The following is an 18,045-nucleotide window of genomic DNA, read 5'->3' on the forward strand; positions in this document are numbered from 1 at the left end:
TGGAGGAGTAGTGTCGTTATATTACTCGCTACCGACCAAAGTAGTGTCGTTACAGTAACGAGATTTTCCGTTACTCGTTACACCCAACTCTGGCAACAAGCAAGTATGCACTCGACAGAGTGCAGTTCTAGTTGTAAATATTTTTGCATAATCGTTAATCGTTTTCCATGTTGACTTGAAACATGTCTGTGCATTTTCAAACATTTTTCAGAAATGTGTATGTTGTGTATCATATCTGATACAGAAATGTGTATGTTGTGTATCATATCTGATACAGAACTGTGTATGTTGTGTATCATATCTGATACAGAAATGTGTATGTTGTGTATCATATCTGCGTGGAACAAACGCCATGAGTTTTGCGGCGAGGCGTTTTAGGAGCCTAAACATGTCTGGAACATCATATTTTCAGATGGGGGGTCGGCGGCCAATGACATAATTTTTGGGGTTTCCCTTGACATGAAATAGTTTGAGAACGACTGACGTAGAATCGTCCTCAGGTCTAAATGGGTTAAATGGAAAGATGATTGAAAGGGTGATTTAAATGTAATATAACGTCATGCCTCTTTCTCTCTCTCCCCCCCCCCCCTCCCTCCCCCCAACAGGTGGCTTTGCCTTCGTGTATGAAGCCCAGGACATCGGCAGTGGGAAGGACTACGCCCTCAAGGTAGCGTATAAGCCAGGGGTTCTCAACCTGTGGGTCGCGACCCCTCGGGGGGGGGTCCCCAAATATATAAAAAATGAATGGCTGGAAAATAGTACATGCATACACCTTCCCTAATGATTATATCTGGTTTCAGTATTTTCACTCACCCAGTGTCGTGTTTGACTCGTTTGTATCGTTCACTCACCCAGTGTCGTGTTTGACTCGTTTGTATCGTTCACTCACCCAGTGTCATGTTTGACTCGTTTGTATCGTTCACCCACCCAGTGTCGTGTTTGACTCGTTTGTATCGTTCACTCACCCAGTGTCATGTTTGACTCGTTTGTATCGTTCACCCACCCAGTGTCGTGTTTGACTCGTTTGTATCGTTCACCCACCCAGTGTCGTGTTTGACCTGTTTGTATCGTTCACCCACCCAGTGTCGTGTTTGACTCGTTTGTATCGTTCACCCACCCAGTGTCGTGTTTGACTCGTTTGTATCGTTCACCCACCCAGTGTTGTGTTTGACTCGTGCACGGTTTTAGTTCGGAAAGTAGAATAACTCTTCCTACTTACGCTGTGTAAACAAATATATATATCTAGATTTTCCCACGGACGAGACATAGTCTATGGACATATTGATGACCGCTGGTGATGACCAATCTCCTCTCCCCCCCCCCCCCCCCCCCCCCTTCTGTGATGTCACAGCGACTGCTGTCCAATGACGAGGAGAAGAGCAAGGACATCATCCAGGAAGTCTGTTTGATGGTATCCTCTAGTGGTTGAAGCTGGTACTGCAAGCTTAGCACTAAATTTAAAAAACAAAAGTAATTTTATGAATAAATAAAATAAAAGTCTAAAATTCTATAAATTATAAATAAAATGTTTTAAGTAGCAGTGGAAATAGCTGACCTACATGTTCACAATGTGCCGTGTTGAGAGCTTGTAGATCTGCTATAACGGGTCCATTTGGTTCCCTTTGTACACATTAACACATTTTACAATATAAATTGGGGGTCCCAGAGATAGAAATGCCATTAAATGGGTTTCCGTAGCCTAATGCATCTCAAACTGGGGGTCCTTGAAATTAAATGGGTTGGGAATCACTGCTAGAGCCGTCAAAATCTTCTCTTATGGGGGTCCCTGGTATATATTTTTCAAATGGGGGTCCGTGGGCTCATCGGTGTCAATTTGGGGGTCCTTGACATGAAAACGTTTTGGAACCACTGAACTGTAGTGAACCTTGACCTGCTGGCTGTCCAGAAGAAGCTGTCGGGTCACCCCAACGTGGTCCAGTTCTCCTCGGCGGCGTCCATCAGCAAGGAGGAGTCTGACACGGGGCAGGCCGAGTTCCTGATCCTCACGGAGCTGTGCAAAGGTACCGTCATTTAGTTCCTACTTCCTGGTTCCTGATCCTCACCGAGCTGTGCAAAGGTACCGTCATTTAGTTCCTACTTCCTGGTTCCTGATCCTCACCGAGCTGTGCAAAGGTACCGTCATTTAGTTCCTACTTCCTGGTTCCTGATCCTCACCGAACTGTGCAAAGGTACCGTCATTTAGTTCCTACTTCCTGGTTCCTGATCCTCACGGAGCTGTACAAAGGTACCGTCATTTAGTTCCTGATCCTCACCGAGCTGTACAAAGGTACTGTTATTTAGTTCCTACTTCCTGGTTCCTGATCCTCACAGAGCTGTGCGAAGGTACCGTCATTTAGTTCCTACTTCCTGGTTCCTGATCCTTACCGAGCTGTGCAAAGGTACTGTCGTTTAATTCCTACTTCCTGCAAGCGTTGAGGGGTGAATACACCCGCGTGCGCACGCGGGTGTATTCACCCCTCAACGGCTTCTGACAGACATACTAGTGGTGCGAACATGCATCCAGCGGTGTTGTGTGAAATCAACCCTCAACGGCTTCTGACAGACAGTGGCTCCCTCTACAGGTCAGCTGGTGGACTACATCAAGGTGAATGAGTTAGTTAACGGTGTGTGTGTGTGGCTCCCTCTACAGGTCAGCTGGTGGACTACATCAAGGTGAATGAGTTAGTTAACGGTGTGTGTGTGTGTGGGGCTCCCTCTACAGGTCAGCTGGTGGACTACATCAAGGTGAATGAGTTAGTTAACGGTGTGTGTGTGTGTGTGTGTCTCCCTCTACAGGTCAGCTGGTGGACTACATCAAGCGCGTGGAGCAGAGGGCGCCCATGTCATGTGACACGGTGCTGAAGATCTTCTACCAATCGTGTCGCGCCGTGCAGCACATGCACAAACAGAAGCCTCCAATCACGCACAGAGACCTCAAGGTAGGTAAAGTAGCCACGCCCCCGCGTGGAAAACTCTGGGCCATACATTTTTGAGGTGCCGCAAACCCCTCCTATATCCAGCTAGGCTACTAACTCTTGAGAGCGTAAAATGAAACGATGTTTCTTCCATTCTCTCAAAAGTGAAATTGTTGTTTATGTTAAACATCTGCAGTGCTTAATTTAAGAAGAAGTTTACACGATTAGAGAACGTTGAGTAATTTGCCTGTTGTCTCTCCTATGGTACTAACTACCAACATCAATTCAGCTTTGGAATTGTGGACAAAATCTTAAACAACGATTCAGAGACACAATATTCGTTAGTTTTGGGCCCGGGAGGCTAAATGTCATCAAACGGTGGTCCGTGGATCAAAAGGAATAATAAACCTTGATATGAAAAGGGTTGGAAACCACTGATGTATTCCAGACCCTAGTAGTCCATTGGGGTTCGTCATTTTGACCCGTGAAGAGGTCTAGACTGAAGTGTACGTGTGTGTGTGTGTGTGTGTGTGCCAGTGGCGTCAACTCCGGGGGTGCACAGGAGCACACTATATATATGTTTGTGTGTGTGTGTGTGTGTGTGTGTGTGTGTGTGTGTGTGTTGTGTGTGCGCACGTGTGTGTGCACGTGTGTGTGTGTGTGTGTGTGTGTGTGTGTGTGTTTCAGATGGAGAACCTGTTAATCAGCTCCCAGGGTACCGTCAAGCTGTGTGATTTCGGCAGCGCGACCACCCTGGCACACTATCCTGACTACAGCTGGTCTGCTCACAAGAGATCTATGGTGGAGGATGAGGTACACACACACACACTCACACACACACACACACACACACACACACACACACACACACACACACGTGATGTGTGTTTTGTATGAACTGTATGTCCTCCATCCAACTCTTGAATAGTTTTCATTTAGTTTTAGTCACATTTTAGTCACCCATAAGATTTTAGTAGACTAAATCTAGTTGATTTAGTCGACTAAAATGTACTTTGGCGGCCTTGATGCCGTCGTCGTTCATTTAGTTTTCCTCAGTGAAAAAATGTAGTCGACGGACATTTTCCTCTTAGTTTTAGTTGACAAAAACAACACTTGATACACCACTTGATACACACACACACACACACACGACACACACACACACACACACACACTATCCTGACTACAGCATTATGCCGGATCGTTGGTAAGAAGAGAGCTGTTTGTTGCGCGCTCGTGAAAAATCAGACCAGTCTGAAGCGAGTGGTGCAACAGCACCCCCTATTGGTACTCTAAACATCGGGACATAGGGAGGGACATAGGTTAGGACAACATTGCTGTTCCTTGGAGTGGTTCAATAGATCCGTTTTCCAAACCGTCCATGCGTTCAGTAGCCTCGGAAACCCAGATGTTTTTATTTCCAGGGAGGAAAGAAAAGTCTGGGTCTGAGTCCACTTCAATTCGGCATAGAGTAGCGCAAACATTGATCACTCTCTGCTGATTTCTGATCGTCTGCACCTTTGTAAAATTGACATGCACACATGTACACACACACGCTCCTCTCTCTCTCTCTGCCGCTCTAAGTAATTAGTCTCATGTCGCGCAGCTGCGCATAGTTTCTCCCGGCGGATCCTGCCGGGAGCTGACTATGCCATAAAAAGCATACTGTAGGTGAGTGCCAGGCTATGCGTTCAGAATCAGTAGTAAGAAGAAGATTGAAAGTGGAACGATGGGAGCTGGTGGGAGGAGATTTGTTTTGGATTTATTTTTCAAACTGATTTATTTTTTCATGGACGCACAACAAACTGCTCTCGTTACCTGGCAAAGTGTCTGGAGACAGTAGCCAATAACATTGCAGGAAAAATAATGTATTTTTGACCTGAAGTCAGCCTGTGTGGTACCTGGCCTTACTACAGTCATGACCTGAAGTCAGCCTGTGTGTTACCTGGCCTTACTACAGTCATGACCTGAAGTCAGCTTGTGTGTTACCTGGCCTTACTACAGTCATGACCTGAAGTCAGCTTGTGTGGTACCTGGCCTTACTACAGTCATGACCTGAAGTCAGCTTGTGTGGTACCTGGCCTTACTACAGTCATGACCTGAAGTCAGCTTGTGTGGTACCTGGCCTTACTACAGTCATGACCTGAAGTCAGCTTGTGTGGTACCTGGCCTTACTACAGTCATGACCTGAAGTCAGCCTGTGTGGTACCTGGCCTTACTGCAGTCATGACCTGAAGTCAGCCTGTGTGTTACCTGGCCTTACTGCAGTCATGCAAGTGTGTAAATAATTTGAGTATGGTATCCTTTCCACCCCTGCAGATAACGAGGAACACCACTCCAGCTTACAGAACCCCTGAGATGATTGACCTGTATTCCAACTACCCCATCAATGAGAAGCAAGACATATGGGTGAGAGCTAATCTGGGGAGAGAGAATATGAATTATGTACCTCTTTTTTTTAATCGATTCATATCCATATCCACATCGCAATTAATCTATGAATCAATTTTATTTTCAGAAAAAAAAATCTTCTAAATCCTTACAGTTTTCTGAAATACCTGTGTTTCTAGGCCTATATCACTCAATAGTTCATGTCAAGGACTCCAAAAATTGGCCGCCGATCCCCATCTCAAAATATGTTGTTCCAGGGACCCCCAGGGAAGCAAAGATATGAGTTAAAATCGGTCGCTCTGAAAGAATATTCCAAGGTTTGCGCCACATTTTCACAATAAAAAAAAAATAGCAGACCTACAAGCTCGTAGTGCGGCACACTGTGCTATGAGCTTGTAGATCTGCTATTTTTCAATAGTTAAAGTTTTGAATAATGCTTAAAACACCAAAAGGCGTTCTTCTCCCTGCCTACTTCACTTAGAGTGGAGAGTATACTATCCCAGTTTAAAACGTGTCTTGTTCACAGGATTCAACTCGATGCGAACGGGCGCAGAAGTTGCATCATTCTTGCATATTTAAGCGTCATAGCGTTTGTTCACCACCAAGTGTCACTGTTGCACAGCCTAACACACAGACAGACACACACACACACACACACACACACACACACACACACACACACACACACACACACACACACAGGCAAAGGAGGAGGGCTAGTACAGTACAGTACAGTACAGTACAGTACAGTACAGTACAGTACAGTACAGTACAGTACAGTACAGTACAGTACAGTACAGTACAGTACAGTACAGTACAGTACAGTACAGTACAGTCACTCACTTCAGACCGGTCTGATTTTTACCATGTGTTGTTGTACATTTTTGAGGGTACCAGCCCTTTCTATATTCAGCTATTAATGTAGATTTCCGTCTTACACAAACATTGCATTCCCATTGACAAGGAATGGAGAATCTTCGTCATATGTAAACAGCAAATCTGACTGAGGGACTGCCATTGGATCTTTTTGAATTTTATGTTTAATGTTTTTCATGTCATATGAAAGCAGGGAATCATAGCTTCAAATTGACATATTGGTTGTTCAGTTTGACCCACCAGTTTTGGAGATATGGCTTATAGAGTAATGTCTTGCAGAGAAACAGCGAGTTGAGTAAACAGGATTGAAAGATTCACTTCTGTGGACTCTAACATTACACCTAGCTAACATGTTTAAGCATTTATTTCATATTTACATTTTCAGCTCTGACACTTATTTCAGACATGCTCTAGTATGTGAAGAATCTGCTTGTGCCATTAACTCATTTTGGATATAAAAATTAATAAAAGGTTTTTCTCCTCTGGTGAAAAGCTGGAGGTTGCGCGATGGCAGGCTCTGGTCACCAGCCGCGTCAACTCCGGGGGTGCAGAAGCGCAGCTGCACCCACTGGCATTCTGTTTTAATAGCAGAATATGCACCCACTGTATAGTGACTGTCCTGAATGAAAATGTCACGTAGTCACATACCAGCTTGTGCAGCGTCGGGCGCGGGCCAGAGAGGTGTTGGGCCGCCGCCCATGGGCATTCAAATGCTAATAAGGTGGCTTTTGTTCTGCTGCCAGGTAGAGAGTATGTCGCATACATACATTACAGTACAGGATGCATTTCCATTTGACTACGAATCTACGATGATGAACACCGACTCTACAAGTAGCTGCCGAGGCTGACAGCACTATCTTCAGCGCCAACACAACGGCTCTTTTAAGAGCAGCTAATAGCCAGCCGCCGAGCAAAAGCCGCAAAATATGCCCGAAAATATCAACCCTACTGGAAAGAGACATTTACCTGGATCACGTACATTAAATGGTACGTCAATAAGCGACCGCCAGAAAGCGACTGCTAGCTGTTTATCATTGATCATGCTGAAATGTTGAAACAAAATACTGAAACAATTTAATGTGTTCGTTGTGAACTGAAACACTGTGTTCATTAGCAAATTGTAAATAAAGTAGGGGAGAGCCGCCAACGATGTAACACTTTGCACGTTTCATTTTTTTACTCAGAGATCCGTTTATCTACACATGTAATATTTTCAGGCAACGGACCTACACATGTCAGCTACCATAAACCACTTCAAGTTATTTTTTTTATAAAACAGGTCGGGAGTTATTAAACCGAACGTGGACGCTGTTCCAGTGTTACAATTGCTGCGCATGTCGGATTAATTGGCATGCATGATAAATGTAACAACGCTAAAAAACATCATTAAACATATCGTTTTCAGCTTAAAGCAATTATATTTCATTGAAGCAACTCCTTAGCATTGTTTTCATACCATAGACGTGAAAAGAAAATGTATCAAAAATAAGGGAAATATTAAATAGTAGCCTATCGGGTGTTCCAGTTTGGGCTTTTTTTAATTATTATTTTTTTGGCACCCACCGCCGTTATAGGAACGTGACGCGGCTGCTGGTCACATTATGTAAACAGCAAATCTGCTATTTTCGTCCTACACAAAGACCATTGACAATGAATAGATAATTTAATTTATTTTGTCATGTGTCCCAATCCAGTGATTTGAACCACAAGTCGCCAACTCTGTTATGTCACTATAGAACGAAATACATTCTTTCTTTCTTTTTTGTGGTTTTCGTTTTTAGCCACATTAACACAGTTGGAATGTTAAAGAATGTTTTTATTCCATCAGAAAGTCGTTTTAGTGTCATTAAGTCGTAATTACGTTGCAAAAATGTCTCTATAATGAAAGACTATTTTCCGTATTTTGGGGGTGTGAACATTCCTGCACGTATTTACATAGAGTCGTTTCGATTGGCCGTAGCTATCTTTGTTCTCCAGTTACAGTAGCCGTGCAGTGTGTTTCTGTGACAATAGTAAATAGCCTACAACATCAGCATTATTGTTAACTTGATATGATGCTGTTGGATATTGTAATAAAAGTATAAATTAACTGATTTACCCGTCATCCACTGAAGAAAAGTTGCTGCCAGTTTTATGTTTGTTTGAGGTCTCCACACCACACGCATTCTGACGAGATTGTCTTAGTTGTAAATCCATTCTTCTGCCCTTTATTTCAGTGCACACATGTGCATGTTTAGCACTGTGTTTTAATCTCTGTAACTTTATTACCGTTGGATGCAGCTGCCTGATGATCAATACATGAATGAATAACATCGCGCGTGATCGTGCGTCGCGGTGAAATCCTTTTATATAATTTGATCAATCCATGACATCCATGCGTGATCGCGCGTCGCGGTGAAATCCGTCGTTTATATAATTTGATCAATCCATGACATTGTTGTTAGAAGAACAGCTCAAATATTGAATGTGAAGACATAGTGTAGTACAAATCCTGGTGTGATCTTCTTAAAAAAGGATCATAACTCACGTCTAAGGTATTTTTTCCCCTGACTTTCTGTTGGTAAGGTTTTAACTCTTTCACATCAGTGCACGGCTGATTCAAGCCATGCATTTAGGGGTAAAAAGGTACCTTTGTACATAATAATGTAATGTAAACATACAGCATTTTTTTATTTAGCAATTAAACTAAAACTACAAGTAACTTCATGGAATAAATTATAGCCTACGTGCAGTTGACAGTGTGGAGTGGTTAGTGGATGGGGGGAGTGTTTATGCAAGTATCTAGGGGTGGATACAAGTATCTATTGTCACACCCATTCCTGGGCTCAAATTCTAGGGAAACTTTGAAGAGGGAATTATCTAATTTGGCATTTCTGGTTCAACAAGTTTCAAATGGTCATATCTTCTTCATTTGCCCACCAATTTCAATGAGCAATAGATCATATGAAAGGTTACAGTGTGCAGTTTCATAATATGTAAAAAACTGAAAAATGACCATGTCCCCCTTGTATATCAAACCACTGGCCCCGGTCACATATGTGGACGAGCAAATCGACATCAGGATGACGTACGATGATAAGAGCGCCCGTGATTTTTTCGTCTCAATATTTGCCATTGACAATGAACAGAGAAACATGCACACAGTAAACGCCATTGACATTGAAGGGAAAATTTACGTCATATGGAGACGAGCAAATCAGCTAAACAATCACAGGCAACAGGCATTCTGATTGGCCAGTATGACATGATGCATGTTGATTATAATAAGAAAGAGCGCCCCCCACTTCACACGGGTGTGATTTATTTTTATTTTTTACCTTGTATTGTATTTTTCATGCACTGGGCTGTATTTTTAGGTTGTCTTGTGGTATATATTTACCCTGCGTTATGTGTTTCAGGCACTGGGCTGCATTTTTAGGTTGTCTTGTGGTATATTTTTACCGTGTCTGTCTTGTGGTATATTTTTACCCTGTCTGGAGGTATATTCTTACCCTAGCGTTGTGTGTTTCAGGCGCTGGGCTGCATTCTCTACATGCTGTGTTTTAAACAGCATCCGTTCGAGGAAGGCGCCAAGCTGCAGATCGTCAACGGAAAATACTCCATCCCTCAGAACGACGTCAAGTACACCGTTTACCACGAGCTGATACGTACGTACTAATGTCCTAATACACCGTTTACCTTGAGCTGATTCGTACGTTACCGTTTTAATGTCCTAAGACACTGTTTACCACCAGCTGATTCATACGTTAGCGTTTTAATGTCCTAATACACCGATTACCACCAGCTGATTCGTACATTAGCGTTTTAATGTCCTAATACACTGTTTACCACCAGCTGATTCGTACGTTAGCGTTTTAATGTCCTAAGACACTGTTTACCACCAGCTGATTTACTTTTAAAGGAGAATTCCATACTAGAAGACTATATTGATTTGAAGTCCTGCAAGATGCTGTTTGGATAATTTTCCACAAATACATAGCATATAAAACGAAATACAACAAATATATCTGGGTATTGAAAACCTCAAGGGATGCAACCGTGACGTATATACCGTGCGACCACTTTGACTTGAGATTAACAATGCCATCACTTTTCACAAACTAATGGAGTATATTATAGTACATTGTGGGTTGTATATTGAGATGGCAGGTGATATTGAAAAGGACAAATCAAACACATGGGACACTTTATTGAAGCTACAGCTTCAGTAATGAACCAGTGAAAGTAGGGTATTTTATGATGCCTCTCATAGGCATTGCATTGGCAGCTGCAGTACACCGTTCTAACGGACCAGAAGTGGGGGCGCTGTCTCATTTGGTGGCGTGACATTTTGTAGTCCCTGTGTGTCTCTATATCGATATGTAAACGGTAACATCCTCTCCTCTCCTCTCCTCTCCTCTCCTCTCCTCTCCTCTCCTCTCCTCTCCTCTCCTCTCCTCTCCTCTCCTCTCCTCTCCTCTCCTCTCCAGGGTCCATGTTGAAGATAAATCCAGAGGAGCGTCTGTCAATCACAGAGTTGGTCAATCAGTTGCAGGAGATTGCAGCTGCACGCAACGTCAACCCCAAGTCCCCCATCACAGAGGTGCGTGTGTGTGTCAGTGTTGTTAATTAATTACAGCTGAGGCAGTTGGAACCGGGTGGAGAAAAAATAAATTGGTTCCAAAATCGTGGGAAATCAAGGAATGTGCGCAAAATGAGTGAGTCACATGCCTTCTGAGGACAGAGTCATTGTTCTGAACACCTGTTTGTGTGTGTGTGTGTGTGCGTGCGTGCGTGCGTGCCAACCCCAAGTCGTCCACAAAGAAGTCTCTCTTCTCCATTCCAGTCTCTGTGTGTACAGCTGCCACAGACAGACAGACAGACAGACAGACGTTTTGTAGAATCCGGTCTCAATGGGTGAAACAAAATTAACTCTTTCCTGTCTGCAGCTTATGGAACACAACGGAGGGTTCGGCAACAACGGAGCACAGCCGCCCACGCAGATACACAACCTGCACAACAACGCAGGTAACACACTGTGTGTTTGTGTGTGTGTTTGTGTGTGTGTGTGTGTGTGTTTGTGTGTGTGTGTGTGTGTGTGTGTGTGTGTGTGTGTGTGTGTGTGTGTGTGTGTGTGTGTGTGTGCAGCCTTTCATAATGTGTGTGTGTGTGTGTGCGTGTGCGGCCTTTCATAATGTGTGTGTGTGTGTGTGTGTGTGTGTGTGTGTGTGTGTGTGTGTGCAGCCTTTCATAATGTGTGTGAGTGTGCGGCCTTTCTTCCCATGCTGTATGATCCTGACCAATCATTGTTTGTTCCCATGCTCTAGGAGGACTGTACGATGCTGACCAATCAGGGAGTGGTTTCCTGGACATCCTGAAAGGCGGGACCGAACGCTTCCTGACCAATATAAAGGACACGTCCTCTAAGGTCATCCAATCAGTGGCCAGGTAAGAAAGTCCATTGTTGAAGCTAAGATGGCGTTATTTAACCCTCGGACTGCCACCCCAATAGCAGCTTTTCAGTGCCTTCTGCCAGCTCTATTCATATTTTTAATTCATCATTTGAATGCCAATAGAAAAATCCGTGATATACACAATATATCTCATTTTAACGGGGCAAGCATATAGTATTAGACACTCAATCCTGATGGTGGCGGTAACTTCACCATTATGCCATTATTTTGTACCGAATTGACCGAATCTGGCCGTCGTCATTTCCGGTTAAATGGGTGTCAACATCCGCTATCTTTCTGCACTGTGGGCGTAAAAGATGAAGGCAGTCTTACCTCGCTCACTGTTCATTCTTGGAGTTTTACCCCATTCAGGATGGGAACCCCTTTTGGTGTTTTTAAGCATTATGTTATACTTTAGCTATACTTTGGCTATTTTTTAATATATATTCTTTCAGAGCCGAACATTTTTAACTCAAATCTTTGCTTCTGGGGGGGGGGGGGGGTCCCTGCAACAACAACATATTTTCAGATGGGGGTCTTCGGCCAATTACATATATTTCTGCGGGTCCTTGACATGAAAATGTTTTGATAGAAAACTGTCAGGATTTAGAAGACATTTTGTAGAATGGTCCTCGGGCAGGTCTGAGTGTAACGTGAGACTGTGAGCATGTTGGATATCCATTCCCGAGGCATGATCACTGTCCGGCTCTCATTCACTTCATCCTTTTGTTTTCCTTCTTGTTTTTGTTTTGTTGTTTTGTTTTTTTGTGGTTTTATTTGGTTGTGTATTTTCTCTGCTGCCCCCCCCCCCCCCCACATGTTCCCTCTGTGCCTACATTACCCAGCAGCCCCAGGTAAATATGGGTCACGCCCACATCTGCCCTCAGTGTGTGTTCTCACTCTAGTGTGTGTGTGTGTGTGTTCTCACTCTAGTGTGTGTGTGTGCACGCACGCACGTGCGCACACACTGTAGCAGTCTAGTAGTAGGTAGGCCCTACAGCAGTGGTTTTCAACTGTTTTCACACCAAGGTCCATTATTTGTGACCAAATTGGACTGAGGGACTGCCATTGGATTTTTTTGAATTTTTGTTTATTCATGTCATTATGAAAGCAGGGAATCATATTCATAGCTTCAAATGGACATATTGGTTGTTCAGTTTGACCCACCAGTTTTGGAGACATGGCTTGTAGAGTAATGTATTGCAGAGTTACAGCGAGTTGAGAAAACGGGCCAATTTGTATGCACTTGTCCTATCCGGAAAGATGTAATACTTGTCCCGGCCAAGTGGACAAGCCTTAATGTCAAGCCCTTCTTTAACCCATTTTGGGCGGGAACCCGTTTTGGCGCTACGAGCTTGTAGGTCTGCTATTTTTTTAAACTGTCAGGATTTAAGACATTTTTTTAATCTGATCTCAGGTCAAAATGCGTTAAAGAACCACCATTCTTCTGTGCGTTAGAATCTGATCTCAGGTCAGAATGGGTTAATGTCTATTACAATAGATCTGATCTGGTCACTTGCAAACAGCAGTGTGAACGCTCGGGCCAAAAGATCGGATTAGACTTGATGTGACTGCAGTCTAAATGGAGCCTAATAAAAGCTGACCGGTTTGGACCAATCGGGTCTTGTGTATATATACGTAACGTAATGTAGCCGCACGCCTCGCCTGCTGTGTTTTGCTGTGATGTTGCAGTGGTTTAAAGCACTGGTTTCCCAGACAGACGTGTGTGTGTGTGTGTGTGTGTGTGTGTGTGTGTGTGTGTGTGTGTGTGTGTGTGTGTGTGTGTGTGTGTGTGTGTGTGTGTGTGTGTGTGTGTGTGTGTGTGTGTGTGTGTGTGTGTGTGTGTGTGTGTGTGTGTGTGTGTGTGTGTGTGTGTGTGTTAGTGTGCGTACAGTGATGTAAATAGGTTTTTAATGTAATGAGTGAGTCCAGGGATGCAGGGATGGTCTTTTAGATGATTCCCAGGGACATTTTATGAGTCCCACTTCAACGACGTTGGGAGTCATATTTTCAAGAAACTAGCTAGCCTAGCCACCAAGTCTGCTGCGCTGTGAGAGAAAAGCACGGCTGGATTGTTTGTTTTGATTAGGAGTTGAAATAATGTGGTTTGAAGCATGGCTAGAAAGCTGTTCAACTAATCGGATCGCTTCCTCAAAACGACCTGTTGTATAATTATTGATAATGACCGATCTATAACAGACCTGTTTTGGGTCAATTTAATTATTTATGTATTAAGTATAGCCATGTAATAAGCGGGATAATATCTGGCTAGGTGGTCATTGTCGTGATATAAATCACCTTCAGGGTGATTCATCACATGCGCTTGGCGTCGGTGGTTAAACCCGCTGTCTGTGAATTATCTCCCGACAATGACCACCTAGGCAGACGTTATCCCTTACTTACCATGTGGGTGTATTCAGGGGGTGTATTCAGTGTTATGCAAGACAAATACGTCATTTGCTGACGTGGCATCAGCTGAGCAAATTGGCGGCGTATTTAAGCTCACCTAATTCTGTGTTCTCCCTGCGTTCCTTCTGCATGTGCGTTCCTGGTTGTTGTTATGCACTGTTTGCTCCCACCACCACCACCCCAGCACCACCGGTGGGCTCTGCTATTAGTTCTGTTTGCTCCCACCACCACCACCACCCCAGCACCACCGCTCTATTAGTTCTGTTTGCTCCCACCACCACCACCCCAGCACCACCGCTCTGCTATTAGTTCTGTTTGCTCCCACCACCACCCCAGCACCACCGCTCTGCTATTAGTTCTGTTTGCTCCCACCACCACCACCCCAGCACCACCGCTCTGCTATTAGTTCTGTTTGCTCCCACCACCACCCCAGCACCACCGCTCTATTAGTTCTGTTTGCTCCCACCACCACCACCCCAGCACCACCGCTCTCCTATTAGTTCTGTTTTCTCCCACCAGCACCACCGGTAGGGATGCCGCCGATTAATCGATTTTCCGATTAATCGTCGGAGTCTCCGAAATCGATTTTAATATTTCATAATCTATTTTTTTTATAGCCAATATATAGGCTACTAGGTAAGGCTGCATGATATATCGAACATGTACCTTCATCAGAGTGGAGAATATAAGTATAAATCAAGTTGAGCAAAGCCACTCTTCTCTGCCCCTCTCTCTAACAGACACAGTTAACGATTGCTTGTTAAGTGCCTGCCAGACAGACAATCAGATGAAATGAAGGCAGGTGTAGAGTAGAGTGTAGACTAGTGAACTGAACATGTTCTCTTTATATCAAATGGATTTCATTTTCCATCCTGAATGGCAGTAACTAGCATACAATGAGAACTGAGAAGATCTCCACAAAGGTTTACTCATCAAAACTGATTATAAAACTGTAACCATCAAAGCATGCACTCAACATATAATGGTTATGTGACCATGGCATGTGCATAATATAAAATCTTAAAAGTTTTATCTGATATTAATTACAAAAAACATTCTTTTTTTTTTTTGGGTGGGTTCAATTAATCGATTATAATCGGCAGAGCTGTCGACTATTTGATTTGGCTGATGGTCACTTTCTGGCATCCCTAACCAGCGGTGGGCTCTGCTATTAGTTCTGTTCCCCATGGGTGGGTTGTTATTTTAAATTCTAAATAAATAAATAGATAAATTATATTATATGCATACTTATGCATATAATATTAGTTCATTGTTTTTGTGAGTTATCTGATTGAAATTAATTTAAGTGCGTTAATATTGTATGCATGCATGCATGTATGTATGCATGCATGCATGTATGTATGTATGTAATATTAATGTGTTTTTATTCCTGTGTTTATGGTCCCAGCTACGCTAAAGGAGATCTGGATATTTCCTACATCACGTCGAGAGTAGCAGGTAGGAATGAACTGTTATTAATGCTATTAAAACACATTCACTGCTATTGACGTAGATCTACGCCTCATGGTCTTTTTTAGTGGTGTATGATAGACCCCGGGCGCTATGCTACATACATTAGCATAGTGGTATATGATAGACCCCGGTCGCTATGCTACATACATTAGCATAGTGGTATATGATAGACCCCGGGCACTATGCTACATACATTAGCATAGTGGTATATATTAGACACCGTGCACTATGCTACATACATTAGCATAGTGGTATATATTAGACCCCGGGCACTATGCTACATACATTAGCATAGTGGTATATATTAGACCCTGGGCACTATGCTACATACATTAGCATAGTGGTTGTTTATGATAGACCCCGGGCGCTATGCTACATACATTAGCATAGTGGTATATGATAGACCCCGGTCGCTATGCTACATACATTAGCAATGGGTTGCTCGGCAATGAAGTAACACTGTGTCTCTCTCTCTCTCTCTCTCTCTCTCTCTCTCCCCCTCAGTGATGTCATTCCCAGCAGAGGGGGTGGAGTCAGCCATAAAGAACAATATCGAAGATGTGCGGTTGTTTCTGGACTCTCGTCACGCCGGTCACTACGCCGTCTACAACCTGACCAAACGCTCCTACAGACCCTCGCGCTTCCACAACCGGGTGAGTGTGTGTGTCTGTGCGTGTGCGCGTGTGTATGCGTGTGTACGTTGCCAGGCCTCAGAGTGTAACTGGCAGGCAGTGTTGTCCCTGAACACGTTCATTGGACGATTGTTCACAAACCCGGCGTTCATATTTTGGGTGAACGTGAACTGAACGCACTGTATTTCTGCTTGATGAACGTTTATTGTGGACGTCACTCTCTGACAGTTCACTTCGTTCGAGACTGTGTGCCAGATTTCAATCTAAATGGGCCTTATAACTCATTTTGGGCGGGAACCCCATTTTGGTGTTTTAAGCATTATGTTATAAAAAATGTGAACTTTCCCAACAATGCTGGCAGGTCCCCAGGGCTAACTGTGTGTGTGTGTGTGTGTGTGTGTGTGTGTGTGTGTGAGTGTGTGCGTGTGTGCGTGTGCGCGTGCGTGCGCAGGTATCAGAGTGTAACTGGCAGGTCCGCAGGGCTCCCAACCTCCGCAGCCTCTACAGTGTGTGTAAGAACATGCACCTCTGGCTCAAACAGGACCAGAGAAACATCTGCATCGTCCACTGTCTGGTAGGCAACATCTGTATAGTCCACTGTCCTATACCTAACATCTGTATAGTCCACTGTCTTATACCTAACATCTGTATAGTCCACTGTCTTATACCTAACATCTGTATAGTCCACTGTCTTATACCTAACATCTGTATAGTCCACTGTCTTATACCTAACATCTGTATAGTCCACTGTCTTATACCTAACATCTGTATAGTCCACTGTCTTATACCTAACATCTGTATAGTCCACTGTCTTATACCTAACATCTGTATAGTCCACTGTCTTATACCTAACATCTGTATAGTCCACTGTCTTATACCTAACATCTGTATAGTCCACTGTCTTATACCTAACATCTGTATAGTCCACTGTCTTATACCTAACATCTGTAGAATCCACTGTCTTATACCTAACATCTGTAGAATCCACTGTCTTATACCTAACATCTGTGTGGTGGACTATATACGTTTTGTTTTTGTGAAACAAAACGGTTATGATCTTCAAATTCAGATCAGTTTCTCCACTGAGGAGAACGGGGGAATGAGGAGAGTGTTGAGGAGAACGGGGGAATGAGGAGAGTGTTGAGGAGAACGGGGGAATGAGGAGAGTGTTGAGGAGAACGGGGGAATGAGGAGAGTGTTGAGGAGAACGGGGGAATGAGGAGAGTGTTGAGGAGAACGGGGGAATGAGGAGAGTGTTGAGGAGAACGGGGGAATGAGGAGAGTGTTGAGGAGAACGGGGGAATGAGGAGAGTGTTGAGGAGAACGGGGGAATGAGGAGAGTGTTGAGGAGAACGGGGGAATGAGGAGAGTGTTGAGGAGAACGGGGGAATGAGGAGAGTGTTGAGGAGAACGGGGGAATGAGGAGAGTGTTGAGGAGAACGGGGGAATGAGGAGAGTGTTGAGGAGAACGGGGGAATGAGGAGAGTGTTGCGCGACGGCTGATCTCTGCCTCCTCTGCCAAATTTTGAGGACACATTTACTAAAATTATCAGTTAGATTTTATCTGATGTGTCTCTCTCTCTCTCTCTCTCTCTCCCCCCCCCGGGCGGGCGGGCCATGTCTGTTAATGTCTCTCTCCCCTCCAGGACGGGCGGGCCATGTCTGCGGTGGCGGTGTGTTCCTTCCTGTGTTTCTGTCGTCTCTTCACCACGGCTGAGGCTGCCGTCTACATGTTCTCAATGAGACGCTGCCCGCCGGGCATAGCCCCCTCCCACAAGAGGTAAGCCCCGCCCCCGCCGGGCATAGCCCCCTCCCACAAGAGGTAAGCCCCACCCCAGCCTGGCATAGCCCCCTCCCAGAGGAGGTAAACCCAGCCCCCTGCCTGGCATAGCCCCCTCCCACAAGAGGTAAGCCCCG

The 18,045-nt window shown here is 44.3% G+C and overlaps 2 protein-coding genes across 2 annotated transcripts in view; one reads left to right on the top strand and one right to left on the bottom strand.

The window, feature by feature from the left end:
• mtmr3 (myotubularin related protein 3) overlaps window positions 1-18,045 on the bottom strand; it is a 401,420-nt gene that overhangs the window by 101,678 nt on the left and 281,697 nt on the right. The window lies entirely within an intron of this gene.
• The window catches only part of gak (cyclin G associated kinase), a 43,113-nt gene that overhangs the window by 10,074 nt on the left and 14,994 nt on the right, over window positions 1-18,045 (top strand). Inside the window, exons 2-15 of the mRNA XM_083783778.1 lie at window positions 606-667; window positions 1,352-1,411; window positions 1,907-2,021; window positions 2,797-2,939; window positions 3,603-3,728; window positions 5,235-5,324; window positions 9,694-9,829; window positions 10,652-10,764; window positions 11,111-11,189; window positions 11,489-11,609; window positions 15,432-15,481; window positions 16,001-16,149; window positions 16,580-16,702; window positions 17,775-17,908. Coding sequence (XP_083639904.1) covers window positions 606-667; window positions 1,352-1,411; window positions 1,907-2,021; window positions 2,797-2,939; window positions 3,603-3,728; window positions 5,235-5,324; window positions 9,694-9,829; window positions 10,652-10,764; window positions 11,111-11,189; window positions 11,489-11,609; window positions 15,432-15,481; window positions 16,001-16,149; window positions 16,580-16,702; window positions 17,775-17,908 — 1,501 coding nt within the window. The remainder of the gene's footprint in view (window positions 1-605; window positions 668-1,351; window positions 1,412-1,906; window positions 2,022-2,796; window positions 2,940-3,602; window positions 3,729-5,234; window positions 5,325-9,693; window positions 9,830-10,651; window positions 10,765-11,110; window positions 11,190-11,488; window positions 11,610-15,431; window positions 15,482-16,000; window positions 16,150-16,579; window positions 16,703-17,774; window positions 17,909-18,045) is intronic.

Source organism: Protomyctophum parallelum (genome assembly GCF_964188405.1).
Source record: "Protomyctophum parallelum genome assembly, chromosome: 15".
NCBI lineage: Eukaryota > Metazoa > Chordata > Actinopteri > Myctophiformes > Myctophidae > Protomyctophum > Protomyctophum parallelum.